The sequence below is a fragment of the Camelus bactrianus genome, chromosome 16 (assembly GCF_048773025.1).
Source record: "Camelus bactrianus isolate YW-2024 breed Bactrian camel chromosome 16, ASM4877302v1, whole genome shotgun sequence".
NCBI classification, from domain to species: Eukaryota; Metazoa; Chordata; class Mammalia; order Artiodactyla; family Camelidae; genus Camelus; species Camelus bactrianus.
The window spans coordinates 11,929,328-11,947,494 of NC_133554.1; the positions used below are offsets into that span (position 1 = coordinate 11,929,328).

The 18,167-nt window shown below is 48.7% G+C and overlaps 1 protein-coding gene and 1 long non-coding RNA gene across 9 annotated transcripts in view; one reads left to right on the plus strand and one right to left on the minus strand.

Moving 5' to 3' along the window:
- Positions 1 to 6,749: 6,749 nt before the first annotated feature.
- On the minus strand, positions 6,750 to 11,208 carry LOC123615099 (uncharacterized). The gene is made up of 2 exons (XR_006722634.2): positions 11,070 to 11,208; positions 6,750 to 10,452 (listed from the first exon to the last, which is right to left on the minus strand). It is a non-coding gene; the product is annotated as an uncharacterized LOC123615099 (long non-coding RNA).
- The window catches only part of HNF1B (HNF1 homeobox B), a 52,420-nt gene continuing 45,344 nt past the window's right edge, over positions 11,092 to 18,167 (plus strand). For 3 of the 8 annotated variants that reach the window (XM_010949175.3, XM_010949176.3, XM_010949177.3), the window contains exons 1-2: positions 11,102 to 11,952; positions 16,517 to 16,716. In XM_010949175.3, coding sequence (XP_010947477.1) covers positions 11,609 to 11,952; positions 16,517 to 16,716 — 544 coding nt within the window. In that variant the 5' untranslated portion in view covers positions 11,102 to 11,608. Of the gene's footprint in view, positions 11,953 to 13,073; positions 14,529 to 16,516; positions 16,717 to 18,167 lie in introns of those variants that run through there. The other 5 variants (XM_045512294.2, XR_012499450.1, XM_074342603.1 and 2 more) reach the window with 5 other exon arrangements.

Below are 18,167 nucleotides of genomic sequence, written 5' to 3' on the forward strand. Positions count from 1 at the left end.
TGACCATGACTTTCTTTCGATGGCTCTATAACCCAGAAGATTGTCTCCCATGCCCCACAGGAGAGAACACGTGGGTCGGGAACTTCTGGGAAACTGCGAGTCCCTCTGCTCTCTGAAGAGCCTGTCGGCTTTTCTAATCCATAAGGGTCACCTCCAGCTGCTCGGAGGAGTTAATGAGGTGTGCGGGACAGGGATGGGAACCGGTCAGCCTCTGCATCACTCCTGACACTGCTGCTAAGTGAGGGCCACGGAGGGGAACTAGCCATAGGGGAAGAGAGATGGACCAGAAAACAATATCCACCTCATTAGCCGGTGATCCTGAATGTGTGGAAAGAGGCCAAGGTCCAGCCTGCAGACTGTGACGGAACATTCTGACAACGCTGTGAGGTCTGGGCAAAGGCCGGGCAGAGAGAAAGCGCACTGCCCCTGTCCAGCGGAAACCTGGGGACATTTTCCCTTACTCTTTGCCTCTCCCTCCCTCTCTGTCTCTCTCCCTTCTTACCTTTCAGCCCTTCTATTCCCCTCCCTTCTTTCTTTCCCTTTTAACTTTATCTCTTTTTCTCATTAATCCCCTTTTCTTGTCTGCTTTTCTCCCTTTCTCTCATCTTATATCGCCAATTTCCCTTTCTTTCCAAACCTTAAAAAATTCCTGAGAGGCAGATGTCTGGTGACCTATAGCCAGGTTTCTGTTTATCCAAAAATAAAATAAGATGTACTTCTTCCCTACATTAGAACAGGAGTCCCAAAGGGGAGCGTGCCGGGTCTTACATTGCAGGTACAGGACAAAAATAGTGGGTCTGATTTTTACATTTCTGTTAATTCCATGGCCTTTTCATTTTTGCTTTATAATGAGCGTAAAATCTCAGCACATATGGTAAGTTAATTAATTAGTTAATACAAATAATGGGATGGAGATGCTCAAACTTTTTTTTAACTAAGAGAAGTAATCGGGAAAAACATTTACAGATAACAGCTTTAAAGAAAAGCCCCTTAAATTTTTTTTAAATTGAAGTATAGTTGACATTTACAATGTGTCAGTTTCTGGTATACAGCATAGTGATTCAGTTATACATATATATATTATTTTCATGATTCTTTTTCATTATAGGTTATTACAAGGTATTGAATATAGCTCCCTGTTCTATATAGTAGGACCTTGTTGTTTATCTATTTTATATATAGTAGTGTTATCTGCTAATCCCAAACCCCCAATTTATCCCTCTGCCCCTTTCTCCTTTGGTAACCATGAGTTTCTTTTCTATATCTGTGAGTCTGTTTCTATTTTATAAGTAAGTTCATTTGCACCATTTTTTTAAGACTCCACGTATAAGTGGTATCATATGGTATTTGTCTTTCTCTATCTGACTTACTTCACTTAGCATGATAATCTCTAGGTCCATCTATGCTGCTGTAAATAGCATTATTTCATTTTCTTTTATGGCTGAGTAGCATTCTGTTGTGTGTGTGTATATATGTGTGTGTGTGTGTGTGTATATATATATATATATATATATATATGCCACTTCTTTATCCAGTCATCTATCAATGGACATTCAGGTTGCTTCCATGTCTTGTCTATTGTAAATAGTGCTGCTATGAACATTGTGGTGCCTGTATCTTTTTGAGTTAGAGTTTTCTCTGGATATATGCCCAGGAGTGGGATTGCTGGATCATATGGTAACTCTATTTTCAGTTTTTTAAGGACTCTTTTCCATAGGAAGCCCCTTAAAAATTTACTAATGCTTCATTCAGCTCATTCCTATTTACAGTCAGTGCCTTGAGTGCACTGAGAGGGGATTTCTGGTGGGCCTGAGCTGTGAGGAGGGCTGAGGTTCGACACCCCAAGAAGTGCTGTCACCAAGCCCCATGGAGTTTGAATCTCAGCCCTAAGTCACTGATCTGGGAAGTCTTCCCTGGAAAGACCCTTCCCTTACAGTAGTGTCCCCCACACTCCCTCTCACTCTCCCTGCCCTGGGATTTTTCTCCACGGCACTGTGTCCCTTGACACACTGTGCACTCCCCATCCATCGGTTGTGTTGTCTGGCACCCACCCTTGCTGGAGTAAAAGCTCTATAAAGACTGGGCCTTCGTCTGTTTCTTTCATTGCTGTATCTCCAGTATCAAGACTCGTGCCTGACACAGACAGGTTCTCCACGAGCCAAGAGACTAAGAGCTGCAAATGACCAGGTTAGACCACACGCAGCTTAAGGACATCCCTTGGAAAGGGGGCTACTGGATCTCCTCTTTTTTATCCTAGTCTTCTGAAAGCTAACTTCACAGCCACAGTGATGCTTAATCATGCTGAGTTAAAATACCCTCTGGCTCCCTGGCCAGACTGAACTCCTTAAGGGCAGGAATTGTATGTTTAACATCTTTAAATCCCCAGCATTTCAAGTATAGTCAATGCTTGATAGATATTTGTTGAATGAATAAATGAGTATATTCTGGGCGTTGGATGTGTGTGTGCTGAGGGCAGCAGTGGTGGGAGTGGGGAGAAAGAGGTGTGGAGGGGCCAGGAGCCCAAAACCCACCCTAGAAAGTCAAGGAGGTGGTGGGAGGTGGGTCCTCAAGAGCTGAGGCTCCAAGCCCCCCGCTGATGCTCCGTTGTCCCATCAGGCTGCTTTTAAGAAACAAAAGTTAAAAAATAAAATGATGAAGAATTCAAAGTGGGAACGACAGAGCATTAAGCTCCGAGTGCACCCAGGAAGCTAGCTAGCCCTGCCGGTCATTGCCAAATCTCCCCGAGGGGCCAAACCACCCTACCTAGGTTGAGAACGGCTGAGCTCAGCCTGAGGTTAAACAGGTTGTGCAAGGGAGGTTGAACCTTCAGCTGACCCCAGAAAATTACTGGGAGGAAATAAATATTAGAAGGCATGGAGCTTATCAGGGAAGATTTCTGCAGCTCCTGAACTTTTAACCAAGTTTTCAGGGAAGTTGTAGAATCTGCTTTGGCTGGAAGGAGCCCTTCTGGGTGGAGGAAATGGCAGGTGAGGAAGTGCAGATGTGGAAATTCACGAGGTGCTGGCCAGGGAAGGGGGCTAGGCAGCAGGGAGTGTCTCGTAATCTTACTCAAATTTTTTTCTGAACATTCCCTTTGCTCCACTGTGGATTCTGGTGAGATGCTGAATCTCCCATCCTCCTCCTGTGTGCAGGGTGGTGCCTCAGCCCTCCTGAGGCCCTGGTGGGTGATGCTGGAGGCACCGTCAGCATCTTTGAAGAGGTTCCTTCTGTAGCAACACTCCCTGGTACCCTGGACCTTCCATCCCCTCTGCTCCTGCCCGACTACAGATGGTCACTCACCCACCTACAGGAGGACAAAGGCTCACACAGGGTCAGGTTGTCTTTTGGTGTGTCATTTTGGATGATAATCATCACAGCTAAGAATTACTGAGAGCTATTGACAGCCGCTTCTTTTCTAGGCAGTTTACATGTTATTGACTCATTTACTCTTTACAATTTCCCTGTTGGGTGGATGTTGTCTTTATCCCCATTTTAAAGGTGGAAACACTGAGGCACAGAAAGATGTAGGAATTTGCCTGCAGGTACACAGTCAGTGAGTTGTGGACGCAAAATCTGAATCCTGGCACTTTAGCTCCAGAATCCTCATAGTTAATCACTGCATTCAGTTGTCTTATCTGTAAAATGGAAAGAATGACAGTAACCTCAGATAATCGTGAGGATTAAATGAGACAGTAGTGGAAATCACTTAGCACAGCGCTGTAGGCACTTGATAAACAGTATGACTACTGTTCCTGCTGTTATTGTTATCATAAGCATTCTGAAAAACAAATAAAGTAACAGCACATACACATACACCTTTGAAACCTTTCAAAGACTCCTCATTGCCCAAGGAGAGCAGTTTGGACCCCCAGGCCTGCCATCCAGTGTTTACTCATGATCAGCCCTGCCCTTACTCTCCAGCATCACCATTAGCAAGATCCCTCCGTGGTCCAGACAGCTCAGCATGCCCTCTGCCCCCATCACCTCCTCACCTACTTTCATGCCTGCAAGCCATTGCTCAGCCCTTCTTTGTGCCTGAAATGCTCTCTGAGGTCTTCTGGTCAAAATCCTACTTTCCCTTCAAGGGCTCTGAGCCCCTACAGAACTTGGCTGGTCTCCTTATTTTTACTAGCATTTGCTTCCATTTATGGATTGTGCCAGGTGGTTGACAGCTGTGATCTTTCTTACCAACTTCTACACTGTCTTTCTTTTAACAGACAAAGAAACAGGTTCAGAGTGGTAACTTGCCCACGATCCCATCTAGGAAGCAGCAGAGACAGGTGGCAAACCCAAATCAGTCTGATTCCAAGTCCCCTGTTGTTTCTGCCTCTAGGCAGGTACAGAAAATGTTTGAAGTCAGACAGCACTGAATCTCAACTTGCATGAGCGAAAAACAAGCTCTCTGCAACTTGAGGTTTCTGAGCATCAACTGAGAAAACTACAAGTAGGAGGAGACGTACCGGCTCACAGGGCTGTTATGAAGAAGAGATGAGATGCTCTGTGTGAAGCAGTCAGTACTGTGCTTGTTACAAACTCCGCTCCATCCTGTGCAGCTGTAGAAGTGTGTGCGTGTCTAGCTCTCCCACTATAAAACCAACTGCTTCAGGGTAGAATGTGAATCTCGTTCATCCCAGCAGCGCTAGACACCCACCACAGTGCCTGGCACACAGTAGGTGCTCAGTACATGTTTGCTGCATTGACTCAGCAGCCCAGCACGTGCTTCCCTCCCCCGAGGCCTGGGAGCAGGGTATGCGTCTAGTCACCGGAGCTTTAAAGAATACCTTGGTCATCCCCTAGCGTGAGGCCCAGTGGCCACTCTCAAGCCCGAGGTGCAGGTCATGGATGGCGCTCCGGACCAGACACAACCACGCAGAGCAGGGGCGGGTCTACCACGGGAGGAGAGGAGGCAGAGGTGAGGGAGGCACAGGGTCACCCCGAGTGGGTAGTGGCTCCTGACTCATGGACAGGACCCACTGCCTTTCCTGACACCTTTTCAGCTTTTCCATCGCTTGAGCGTGACATCGAGCCTAGAAATGGGGTTCCCTTATAGTGTCATATTCTTAGATCTCGTATCTGTTCCTGGGCTGCACCTCATGTTAATCTTGTCATGGTACAAACATAATATTGCGGAGAGAACAGTGGAGTCCAGCTTTAGAAGACTTGGCTTCTGGCACCCTTAGTGGGTCCTTTTTTCCTCATCTGGGAAATGTGAATAGTAACACCTGCCTTGCCTTCTTTGCAAGATGATTTTGAGGGTCAAGTGAAAGGAGGAAGTCCTTTGCACATCATGACACATTGTGCAAATGTTATAGCTCTTTACGTGGCACAAATCTCCTTAGGAAAGACTTTGATCCATCTCTCTCTCTCTCTCTCTTTCGTACACACACACAAACACACACACACACACACACTCACAAAATGTCTCTCTGTGCTGAGGCTGTCCAGGGCGGTTCCATATGCTCCCCTCTCCCCTCTCTGTCTGGGTTTAGAAGATGCAAAAAAGCCAGAAGGAAGGCACTTAATGTGGCACTAAGGGTCCCTCAGTTCAAGTCCAAAGTCCCACTCTTTGACCCTTTGTGGGTCCCTGGGCCAGTCTTCACTCATTTGGAGCCTCCATTTCCTCATCATTAAAGTGGGGCTGACCCCGCTCAGCTCACAGTTTTGTGGGGAAGAAGAAAGGGGAGAGCCTAGTGGGGGCACCTCCCTAACTCCTCTGCGACTATTAATCTGAAAACAGATTCCAAGACATTTTAGTAAAGAGTATTTATTACTTTTTTTTTTCTTCCTGAACGCTCGCCTGGCCCATATCATTGATTCAAGAAATGCTTCTGGAGCCCCTGCTGTGTGCTGGGCCCACTGCCAATCTCGCCTTCTATGGGCATAGTAGTAGAAGGGATAGATTATTGCTCTGGAGTGAAGGCTCTCTGTGCTGGGTGTAGTATTTATTAGTTTAATATCATACTAGGTCACTTGTTTTTAATTTAATCTTTGACAAGCTACCGGAAACACCCTATTTCTAAAAATGACCTGGCAGAAGGAGGTGGGTTATTGAATCAAAATGAGAGAAATCTCCTACCCTCAGGAGTTTTCCCGGCAAAGATCATCTGATAGCAGCGTGTCTGGGGAATAAAAGTGCAGAGCTGGAAGGGATTTCTAGGAAGGAAGCTGAGGGCTGGGGAGAGGGGGTAGGATTGGAGCTCCTCCTGTGTCCACGTGTCACCAGCTTGCAGCTCTCCCTGAAGGACTTCACACATCGTGGACTCTTGGTTGTGTATGTCAGCGAACTGACACCAGAAACTGTGTGTTTAGAAGGAGGGAAGGAAGGGAGGCGGGAGGGAGCCCGTGAGCCACGTGCTGTGATTGAGAAAGGACTTGACTGGAAACCAAGCCCCGTTTGCGCCAGCCCCCACACAAGGTGCTTCTGTGTTATCTCATTTAGTCCTTCCAAAAACCCTGTGAGGTGGAAATTCCATTATTATCACCATCGATAATACACAGACTCAGAGAAGTGAAGGAAGTTGCCCAAAGTCACACCCACAAGCAGCAGGTCTATTTGACTCCAAAGCCAGGATCTCCCTAGTGCTCTGTGTTAGGTCTCTTGGGAAAGTCATTTCTCCTCCCTGAATCTGCTTCCTCATCCCAAAGATGAAGAAGTGAAGTGAGATCTCCCCTTAGGTCTCTTTCCCAATACAGCTGTTTGATCCAAGGGTCGACACACTGTGGCCCACGGGCCAAAACGCACCAGCCAGTTGTTTTTATAAATAGTTTTATTGGCGCACAGCCATCCGTATGCATTTATGTACTGCCTACAACAGCAGAGTTGAGTAGTTGTAACAGAGGCTACAGGCCCACAAAGCCTAAAATATTTACCATCTAACCTTTTATAGAAAATGTTTGCCAACCCCTGGAATAGATTAGTCTGTAAGTTTCAATGATGATAAACTCTATATGGCGAATAAGAAGGGATCTGCAGGGCCACACATCAGCTGTAAACTCGGGGCAGTAAGGAGGTGGCTGCCACTGTTGACATTTTACACTTTGGAGCTGTTTACTTACTTTTTACTAAGTTATAATTTACAACGTGCACAAACCCTCACTGTGTAGCCTGATGAGGCATCTACCATCCCAATCAAGATACAGGACTTTCTAGCCCCCCAAAAAGCTCCCTCATTACTCATCCCACAAAGTCACCTCGGTTTTAACCTCTATCATCAAGAATTCGCTTTTCCTGCTTTTTAACATCAAATAAATGGAGTCACACAGTATATACCCTTTTGTGTCTGGGAAAGGTATTTAAATTACAACTTCATAGCTGACAACTTGGAAAGTTGAGAAGTATAAATAAAGACACAAAAATCACCCTTAATGGCACCATCCAGAGATGATCTCTTGTTCATTTATTCAATAAGGGTTTTTAATTGAGCAACCTCTCCGGGCATTGAAGAGTAAGGTGTGAGACAGCCCCTGCCCTCTTGGAGCTGACTGTCCATGGTGTCTTTTTCTCTTGGGCTGGTCAACAGTCAGCACTACCCAGAGTTCCAGCCTGAGCTCAGGGATCATCTGCCCAAAGGCCTGGAAATGGACACACTAGTAATTCTGGAATTTCAAATCACAGGAAAGGGAGGGAACGTCAATGTTCATCCAGACCATTTGGCCATTTTTCAAAGGCCAAGCCTATTGGGAGGTGAAGAGTTATCCAGAAAAGAGCATTGTACCCAAAGCTGGAGACTCAGGTTTTCACACCACAGTCTAGAATCTTCTCTAGACTGCAACACAGCTCTCTGACAATAAGGTCCCCAACCTTCTTCCGACTAGGATAAGGAAGTATTTATGTTTTATTCTAGAGATGATTTCATTTTGAGGCCTTCTAGAGACTTTCCTGAATCAATGCAAAAGCCTTGGAGAGCAGAGCAGCAGAAGATGGAGAGGACCAGGCTCTCCCTACTGTAAGCAAATCTGGGTAATCATGGAAAGTAGGAGGGAGACAGTGTGCACACGAGCAGAAAAGAAATATCACTTGTGCTGTGAAGTTACAGGAGAGGCTGAGTCCAGAGGAAGCCCATTTGCATTGTGTGAAATTTCCAAGACGGTGTCCGGAAAACCTTCACAGAGTGATAAGCCAAGTGGATTTTAAATTATCTTGGATCGGGGACTGTATTTCCCATAGAAAATCTTGGTGTTTGAGCTGTGGATTCATTTTTTAAGTAGAAGAGCCTAATGTGGTTTCTTCAAATTCAGTAACTCTTAAAAAAAAAAATCTGGAAATAAAAGAGCCCAAAGAGATCAGCTGCCTCACTTTTTCACACGTTTTCGTGATGTGCTGCGTCTTTCTAAACCTGTCATATACAGGAACCCGCAATTACGAATTCATTTAATCTTCACAAAAGCACGGTAGAGTATTAGTGTGCTTTTCTACATAAGGAAACAGAAGATCAGGAAGATTATACAATGTGCCCGATTTGCACAGCTGGTTAAGCAGATTGGAGAATGGAAATTTATGTCTGTTTGACTCCAGTGTCTGCCCTCTATTCTCTGCTGTGGAATCGCAGAATGCCCCCTTTTAACTTCCCATCTCCCAAAGCAGTAAAAACTGGAGACCTTCCTCTTTCATCCTAAAGCCATGCTCAAAAGTCCTGAGCCCCAATCTCAGCCCTCCCATTAACTTATCACAGGCCACCTCCTTAAAATACCCTATGTCTTATTTTCCCATCTAAAAAAATGGAGCTACTCTATCAGTCCAGCACTACTTTATCCTGTGTGAGGCATAAACAAGGGTATTTCAACTGTATTGACTTCCTCTATCTGGGGGAAGCTTAACCAAAGGGTTTTATGAGATGATTCACTTGGTTGGCATTTTTGACCCACATCCTGAAGGACTACCTGCTGGGATACTGACCCTTTTCTTTTTAAATTCCCACATGAAGGGGTAGATATTGGACGGCTCACAGATCTAGAGTTGCAGTTACTTGATAAGCACCCATTTGCACCAGGGGGCATATACAAGGACAGGAGAGTTAGAGGCTGGATATGAATTGCCAGATTACCTGGAAGACGTACCTGAAGTCTTCAGAAGTTTCCCTGTACTCTGTGCAACTTCCTGTACGTTCAGATAGTTAGCTTGGGATTGGGGAAGTATGGCTTTGCTGACACCTGAATTTTGAGAGATCAGGAAGCTTGAGAGTCCGACTGGGTACACAGTAGTCAGAACTACAAATCAAAGCCTTGTTGTTCAAAGGGAAGTGATGGCTGGTTTTTTAATGGGGTTTCCCAGCTCAGCCCAGAAACTGATCTTCATTACACTTGACTGCTTCTATCATGATAGCAAGTGAAAGACAGAGAGAAAGGGATTGTTCAGGGATATTTACTCTGAACACTTCATTATCCCGGTTGAGGGGAGCTGGGCAGTCAGAGAACGTTCTCCCATTGGGCTGAATCGTGAGGGCCAAGGATCTGCCTTATGTCACAACAAACCGGAAGACAATAAGGGGAAATGAAGGGCCCTCATTTCTATGAACGTATTACCCCTCTCTCCAGGAAAGACACTGAGATAGTGTAAACCTCCCCTGGAGCTCCAAGCACACAACCACCCCTTTCTCGTGGGTGGCCCAGGCATGTGTAGCAGATCCTGTATTTCAAAGAGGCAGCCTTGCTTTCTAGCAGCCTGTCTCGGATCAGTCACATGTGGAGTTTCAGCTCTTGTGCACCTAGATTTGATCCAAAACCAGGCAGAGAGAACTGCTGACCCTCCCCCACAACCCATGCTGAAATTCCCCTCTTCCTCCTAATTGTCTTTTAAACGTGGGAAAGGCAGAAGAATTTGCATAGACGCTCCTTTGCAAATTCCCTGCTCACTCTGAATGTTTGTCCCTAACCTCCGTGTCCCTCCAACCCCAGCGCTGGATCTGCCTGATTCTGAGAATCCTAAACTTCCAGAGGAGCTAGATTTCACTACTGGGAACTGGCTTCCTGCCTTCCCAGACCGAAAAGTGTGAATGCTATTGTAAGACCGTGGGGTTTCACAGGTGGTCTCATTCCATGCATACAATGCCCTGCCTCCTGCACTTTAGGTATCAGTATTTCCCAGATGACAAACCTGAGGCTCAGGGTGGGGAAGAGGTTGTCCTCTGCCCTCCGAACTATGGGACTATGAGCGATGGATCCTAAAAAGCCCCTTCCCCTGTTCTGCAGGCGCAGTCCAGCCTGTAGGTCTGGGTGAGCCTCCTGCATCCTTCCTTCCTCCCGGGCGCCCCGGGAAGATGCAGGTGGAAACTCCGATAGTGCTGAAAGGTTCCCAGCTTCCTTCCCGGGCCAGGCCAGGGTGGAAAAAAACTTCTTTCCCATGGCGGCTCTGTCAGCACCTTCCTAACTTGGCGTGGGAGACTCCTGCCACCGCCGGTCTGACCTCCTCTGCCGAGCCCAGTCCCTGGCCCTGGGAACCGCTGTGTCCTGGAGCTGCGAATAAACCAGAAATCAGTGGGCCCATAGGACACGCGGCTCCAACTATCCATCCAGCTGCAGACCAAGCTTTGCTTTCCACTCCTAGAAAGGAGGCCCGGCAATCCTAATTTTGCCCCGAAAGCGGAGGCGCTTTGGTATCCCGGGTTTAAACAGAGGAGCGTGGCCCAGGTGTCCAGCTCCCCGGCGGCTTAGCCAGGCTGGGTGCTGGTGCAGCCCAGCTGCTGGGGGAGCTCAACTTTGGCTACTCCCTCTGGCCATAAATTAGTCGGTGCCTCCTCCCAAGGGTTCTCCAGGCCTCCTTCCCCCTCGCCTGCGCTCTTGGGGCCCGCAGTTCTGAAATCCAAACCGTCAAACCCGGCTGGTGAGGGCCTGCAGACCCGTAACACAGGTAGAACCAAATGAAGCCCCCCCAATCCACCCTCACCCCACCTAACACGCCCCACTTCCCCCAGGTCACCGCATCCTTCCCCCTGAGTTCAGTTTCTCCTCCGCCCGACTGGCTTTCCTGGCCCACTGCCTGCCTCGGTTGAGACGCCTCGGAGGGTCTCCACTCTTCGTGTCCTCCTCCATCTCTTTCTTCCAAGAGCACGCCAACTTCCCCCAGCTCTCACCTGAACCCCTGAAGCGCAGTTTCTGCTTCTCTCCGGACTAAAGCCGGACCCGCGCCGGTGGAAAAGTCCCGGAGCCTTCCACTCTAGGCTGCAAGCTACTTGTTTAACAAGTCCAAAGGTCAGCTAAAGTTTGGCCGATAAACAGAACCAGTACAAGAAGGTCTTCAGCCCCCCGGCGTGAGTACAATGGACCCTGGCAGCCCCGCTCCCGGCCCAGGTCTCCAGCTCTCCCCGTCTGCCCCTCATGCTTTCCCTCTCTCGGTTTTCCCCCCTCCCCACGCCATTTGCATCTTGCCGAAAGCCGGGCCCTCCCCACTAATTTGCATGTCTTATATGGCCTAATGGTGGCGATCATGGCAAGTTAGAAGTTTTCTGACTCCTCTCGGAGGAGACTCCGGGACCCCGGGGAGTAACAGGTGTCTGGAAGCTGAAGGGTGGGGGGGTTACTGCACTTGGGGGTTCGCTTGTGAGACTCCCCTCCACCCTCTTCTCTCGCACCCACCCACCCCCTCACCCCCTTCTTTTTCTGTCCTTGGAAAATGGTGTCCAAGCTCACGTCGCTCCAGCAAGAACTCCTGAGCGCCCTGCTGAGCTCCGGGGTCACCAAGGAGGTGCTGGTCCAGGCCTTGGAGGAGCTACTACCATCCCCGAGTTTCGGGGTGAAGTTGGAGACGCTGCCCCTGTCCCCTGGGAGCGGGGCAGAGCCGGACACCAAGCCAGTCTTCCACACTCTCACGAACGGCCACGCCAAGGGCCGCTTATCCGGGGACGAGGGCTCCGAGGACGGGGACGACTATGACACCCCTCCCATCCTCAAGGAGCTGCAAGCGCTCAATACCGAGGAGGCGGCGGAGCAGCGGGCGGAGGTGGACCGGATGCTCAGGTAGGCGCGGATCGAGGTGCGGAGTGTGTGCCGGAGCCCGGGGAGCCCCAGGCCTTGTGCCTGAGCGACACTGAGTGCGACCACTCTTGCCAAGTCTGTTTCCCACTAGAGAAGTCCCCCGGGGGGGGTGCTCCCTTCTCTCCCGACACCTGGACCCCTCCCAGTCCCTCTACCGGACGGCCCGAGCCCCGAAGCTTCATGATTCCCTGCCCAGGCCAGCGCCCCGGACCCGTGGGGCCTTCCCGGCCGCGCTGGGTCTCAACCTAGGAGAACTCGAGCTGCGGAGCTCTTGGCTCCGAGGTTTGCCTACGCGATTGAAGGTGCAAGTGGGTGCAGTGAGACTGCGGCGAGTCCCAGGAGCCAAGGCTCGGGCCCGCAGCAGCCCCAGGCCAAGCATTTCTCGCGGGCGCAGCCTCTGCGGTCCTCCCGGGAAAACGCAGGCCGGCCTGAGGCACGGCGCCCTGCCCTGCCGTACTTTGCAAAGAGACTGGCGGCACCCGGGCCGGGACTGGGGGCGCGAGTTCTCTGGTGGGCACTCCCATCTGCAGCGCCCGTGCAAGGCCTGAGGATTATCCGGAATCCCCAAAACCCGTTTAGAATGGAGAAAGGAAATGTTTGCACGTTGTCGGGTCAGGGTGGACCTGCAAGGGGCAAAAGAAACCATGTATCTAAGCAAGCGAGGGGTAAATGCGACCAAGACCCCATTTCGCCGAGGATTCGGTCGGAGAAAGGAGGGCGTTTCCGGATCTCACAGCCGACACCCCGGCGTCCCCGGGGATTCCAGGCAGGCTGGCCGGTGGTCTGTCTCCCGGCCCGGGGTCGTTTGCTAAGCCTTCCCGACCGGCCTAGAGCTTTGACAGCTGGTTACTAATTATCCAAGGAGCCGAGCGGTTGCCTTAGACCGCACGTCGCTCCCGGCCACTCTGCTTTAGGGCCGAGCCACTCGCTTGGCCTCGGACACTTGAGAACCGCCGGCTCAAGACAGAGCCAGAAGCAAAGTCGCGCCGGGGACTCGGGCAGCCTGGGTCGCACGCCCGCGGCGGCAGTTTGGTCAGGGATATGACCTTGCATTTGAATTTGCTACCTGGGGACCTGGCGGCTTACTCTCTAGCAAAAACAATTGGGGGAATTTCTAGGTTTTTTTTTTAACTTCCCGAAAGTATTTTGCTACAGTTCGCAGGTTTGAGGTTCTTCCCTCGCGGTTTCCCCCAGTGGCGGCGGTTTCTCCCCCGCCGGGGTTAGGGTGCAGGAAGGTGAGAGGAGTCGAAAGAGGAGCGGCTCGGGCGCCGGGGCGGCCCGCAGGTTGACTCGGGCCTGGAGGACCAGCCAATCTCTCGCAGCCCGCCGCCCGCCACCGGGGCCCGCGAGGCCTAGGCCCATCCGCCTTGGCCGTAGGCGCCCGCATTCCAGCGGGGTTTTGGAAGGACCTGGGAAACCCGAGGCAACCTGGGGCGCCTCTCGGCCCCCAGCCCCGCGCCAGGCTGGACGCGGCAGAGATGTAATATAAACTGCAGCACGTGGAGTTAGGGTGTTATTAATTTATTTCTATAAATCATCAACAGAAAGATACACAATAAGTCGTGATTAGGTTGAACGGAGAGGCGGGTTATTCATTGGCGAAGTTGTAAACGCAGCTTCGAGGGGGAAGGAAAGCAGGACGCGGACCCGGGGCTTCTCGCGCGACCCGGCCCTCCAGCCGAGGCCCGGCGCCGGACCCAGGCTGCCCCCGGGCAGCCCACGCCGCAAGGCCGGCCGCCGGAGAGCCAGGCCCGGCCCGGGGTGATGGACCTCCTGCGCAGAGACCCGGACTCCAGGGGGCGGGAAGCGAAGCCAGGGGGCCCAAGACCCCCGCTGAGGGCGGGGGACGCAGGACAGACCCCCAGGTTCCTCTCCCTTTCCCTAGCGGGTGCAGCCTTCCCTCCCCCACCACCGGGAGTGGTCGGACTTGATTAAAGTCATTTTTCAAGAAATCGCTAGCGGCCCCCAGGTCACAGCACAGTCGGCTCCTGTGCGCCAGACGCACGCACTCCCTTTTTGGCCCACCCTGCTCCCCTAAAGTGGAAGGAAAAGAACAAGACAAGTCACTCTGGGGAGCGCCTGTCCGCTCTTTCCATCTCCTGGAAGAGGGAGGCGAGAAAGGAAGGTCGCGGCTGCGCGCTGCCGGGTCCCCGGCGGCTGGCGTCCGGTGGCGTTCGGGAAAATCGGTTGCTCCCTATGAAGCCGGGGTTGAGGCTTCTTAACGAAGAAGCGCGGCAGACTGTGCTGGGGTCCGGGGCTTCTCCGCTCGTGGGCGGCCAAGGCATTGTCTGGGAAGGATCGGGCTGGACTGGCAAGGCGGGCGCCGAGCTCGGACGTTTGACACCTGCGTCCTGAGCACAATGCCCGCGCGCGCCTCTCCGGATCTGTGCTTATCCGGGTTGGGAACCCCTGATCACGGGCTGCATTTTCAAATTTAGACACATAACCCGCCCTCTGGGCTCTACCCTGTGAGGACAAGAGAATTTTGTGGTCAGAGCTGTAAAGGTGTAACTGCGCCATCTTACCCCCGACTCTAGTCCTTTGATGCGGGCTGAAAGGTTGGCTATCGTGTGTAAGGGTTTCCTGGCTGTTTTTGTTTTTTGTTTTTTTTTCTTAAACCTTCCCAATTGTTAAGCTAATTCACTCTTTCCACGAACTCATTCGCTTTTAGAACATTACACTATTACGTTAGGTTTCTTAGACACACGAAAACGAACACAAGAAATTTAAACAAAACCCCCAAAGTCAAAGAATCTGTTGAAGCAGTATTAACTTTTAAAATCCACTTTTTCTAACTTTCGAAGCTATTGTTCGTATCCTTTGAAAGTGTTTTTCCACCCTAGATATATCTGTGGAAATATGCGCCAGAAATAAGCTTTTAAATGAGCGTTGGTGTTTATCTGGGTAGGTTCAAAATATTACATTATTTTCTTACTCAAGGCGAATTCTCCAGGTTTGAAACTGAGACGCAGTTCCTTATTTTTTGTTCCTGTTGTTACTTGATTACGTGGTATTACTTGGAAGTACCTTTCTACATACTTGAGAAGTGTGTTAAGCTGTATATAGTTAATCTGAAAAGTTTGCATTTCTCAAAAACATCTCTACTCAAGCCTGTGTTTTCACAGACTTGATATGAAAGACTTGCTAAACTGATCACAATTTTTCAAATGCTTATGAAAATCTCAGTTTAATTACTAGATGTTTAAAAACTCATTAAACAAAATTCATTTTATTTGACATAAACATCATTTAGAAATAAATCAGTTATTTCATTTGCAATACCATCTGTTTTGGCCTCTGCTTTACAGCAGTTTTTATTGTTACCTCTGAAACTAATTTTTCTCATCATTTTTTTCATGTTCTATCAATCTATCATGTACATCAACATACAGTAAAGGCGTGCTGGGTTTATTTTAAGTTAAATATGTAGCTGCATTAAACAAATAGTTTATGTGGATGTCTTGCCTCTTGCCTAGGTTTGTTCTATACTGTGCACTGTTTTCTTAATTTTTGTTTTCAATTATATCTCTCACTTGTAAGCCACCTATTCAATAAGCAAGAAAACAGATTGGCAAAGTTGAAAACATCTTGAATAAATCCAAAGACACTAATACGTTGTTCTAAAGAAGCTTTTTGCACGACCTGTGTTTATGAGAAATGGAAAGTTATAAGCAAGTCCTTATTCCAAGCTTGAAACTTATGAGAAAGATTAACTTCCAGATACGCTTACCCTATCGGAGGACAAATGTAAGAATACAGGAAAACATGGCATTTGAGATCGTTAATATCTTAGCCAGAAACCGAAATTATTTCTCTTCCGGTTGCTTTTATTTGGAAAGCAGGGCTGTGAAGATTTTTTTTTTTTTTTCACTTTACTTGCCTCACCTCGGGGGCAGGAATTCTTCAGTCCCAGGGAGGAACGCCATTGTATTTATTAAAACTTTTCTAGAACTCTGGAAACTGTTTAACATTTGGCTGAGACATCCTCCTTGTTTCTCAGAAGGTGGACACAAATGTTTTACTCCTATTTTTTAAGACAAGAAACTGAGACACTCACTCAGAAGGAGAATAATGTGGGAGCGGTCCAGGTGGATTTAGAAACGAATGCTGCCCCCTATCATTGTAGGATCAGCCAGCCCAGCCCCAAGCTCATGGCATCTCCACTATCCAGTGGGCCTCTTGCTATTTAAGTCTCTCACATTCCAGGAAAGTAGAGGAAAGCAAAATTAAACGAAACTTCTCCTTCTGTTTCGCCAGAGAGAATGCTGGTAGTACTTTCCCATTCCTGAAGTTGGGAAGTCATCTTCCTCTTTGTCCTCCTAATCTCAGATGAAAGAGTTGGCATGTTCTCTATAGGAGCTTTCATCTCTTCTTATGTTTAGGTTTTAGTTTAGCCTCGCATCTCTGCCAAGAATGTAACTTGGACAGGAGGAGAAATAGGTGGAGGTCAGAGTTTTGCAGGGAGTCCAAGCCAAACCTCTAGAAAGAGAATATTTCTCCCCAGACATCTTCCACCAGCATCCTAACCATTTGCTTATCTGTCTAGCGAGGACCCTTGGAGGGCTGCCAAAATGATCAAGGGCTACATGCAGCAACATAACATCCCCCAGAGGGAGGTGGTCGATGTCACCGGTCTGAACCAGTCACACCTCTCCCAGCATCTCAACAAGGGCACCCCGATGAAAACCCAGAAGCGGGCTGCCCTGTACACCTGGTACGTCCGAAAGCAACGGGAGATCCTCCGACGTAAGTGCTTTAATCCTGCCTCTGCCTCAACCCAAAGTGACCTTTGCCCCAACCCTGACCCCTGTGGGATGCCTCAGTTTCCTCTTCATCACCAAGGTCTGCATAGCACTTGGCAGGTGTAAGGGAGCTGGCGATTGGATTTGGCCATCAGAGGTGCTGTACAGTAGGTTGGCTTCTATCATTTTCTTCTCCCACGGTCCCTTAGCACCCAGCCAGTTGCTTTGATGAGCCCTTCAGTGTGTGCAGCGCACTTTGAATTTTTCGGTCCCTGCTTCCAACATCTTTCTCTTTAAAACCAAGTAGGTAACAGTGGAATATCACCCCCAAAGTTAGCCAAGCAGCTCCGCTTGGTACATGACCACAGATCAGAGTTTCCAAGGAAGACATTTAATAGCAATCAATAATATTGATCACAATTATTTTTTTCCTTCCCTCTGAAAAAAGTATAAAAAATTGGAAGCATTTGTGTATATAGCTACATTCAGTACCTGACCCTGTGATCTGAGGGGAGTGGAGGGTACATCTGAGTTCTAAAGCAATTTAAGGTGCTTAGTCACATTTACCAAAATCGGTAGAGTTTTGAGGCCTCAGTTGGTGAGCCTGTGAAAGGAAGAAGCTGCTTCTGGCTAAGGCAGGACATAGGAGAAGTGTCTGCATTTGCAACTCTGACCCATTCATTCTTGTCATTCTCCTCCTCATCCCCAAATTTCCTTTCTGTCCCAAGATGTCTTCCATTCAATAACATTGAGAGATTTTTGTTTTAAAATCTAGGGAAGTTTGAGCTGCATTTAAATGACAAGAGTATCAGTGACCTACTTTTTTTTTTTTTAATTTTAAGAAAGTATACTGTTACATTATACTTGAATTATTTCAATCCAGCCCTTTGCCTAGGAAAATTTTGTATGAGTTTTTGCCATTCCCGCATGCTATCCTCTGGGCTGTGGCTTCTCTGTCCTTGTCAAGATATGAGTTTCCACCACTTTCTGGGTTGGGCTTTTTTCCCCTCTCACCGGATGGCCACTTTTAAAAGTCACTCTTGTTTTCTGCCACACACTGCCCTGAAGTGATTGTTTCAGTGTTTATTGTCTCAATGTCTGTGGGCTGGAAAGACCTTCAAGGTGGAAGGAAAGAGTTGAGGCATTCATCTCGTATTGTGGTGATTACTCTTTTGAGGGAAGTATTAGATGGGTAGGTTTAGAAGAAGGAAAATGAGAGATCTTTGCTGTTGAGGGGAACAGGCTCCTTTTAAACTCTGGGTTGATCCACCATCCATGGTGACTAGGTCTTTAAGAATTTGTGTGTCTGACATGAAGCAACTCCCTGTAATTCCTGGAAAGCCCAAGAAACATTTCAGGAGCCATAGTCTCCAAAGGCCAGAGAACCCTTGGGACCCACCCTCACTCCAACCCAAGCCTCATGAAGCATCTCCAGTTTGAGCTGCCTCTCTGTGT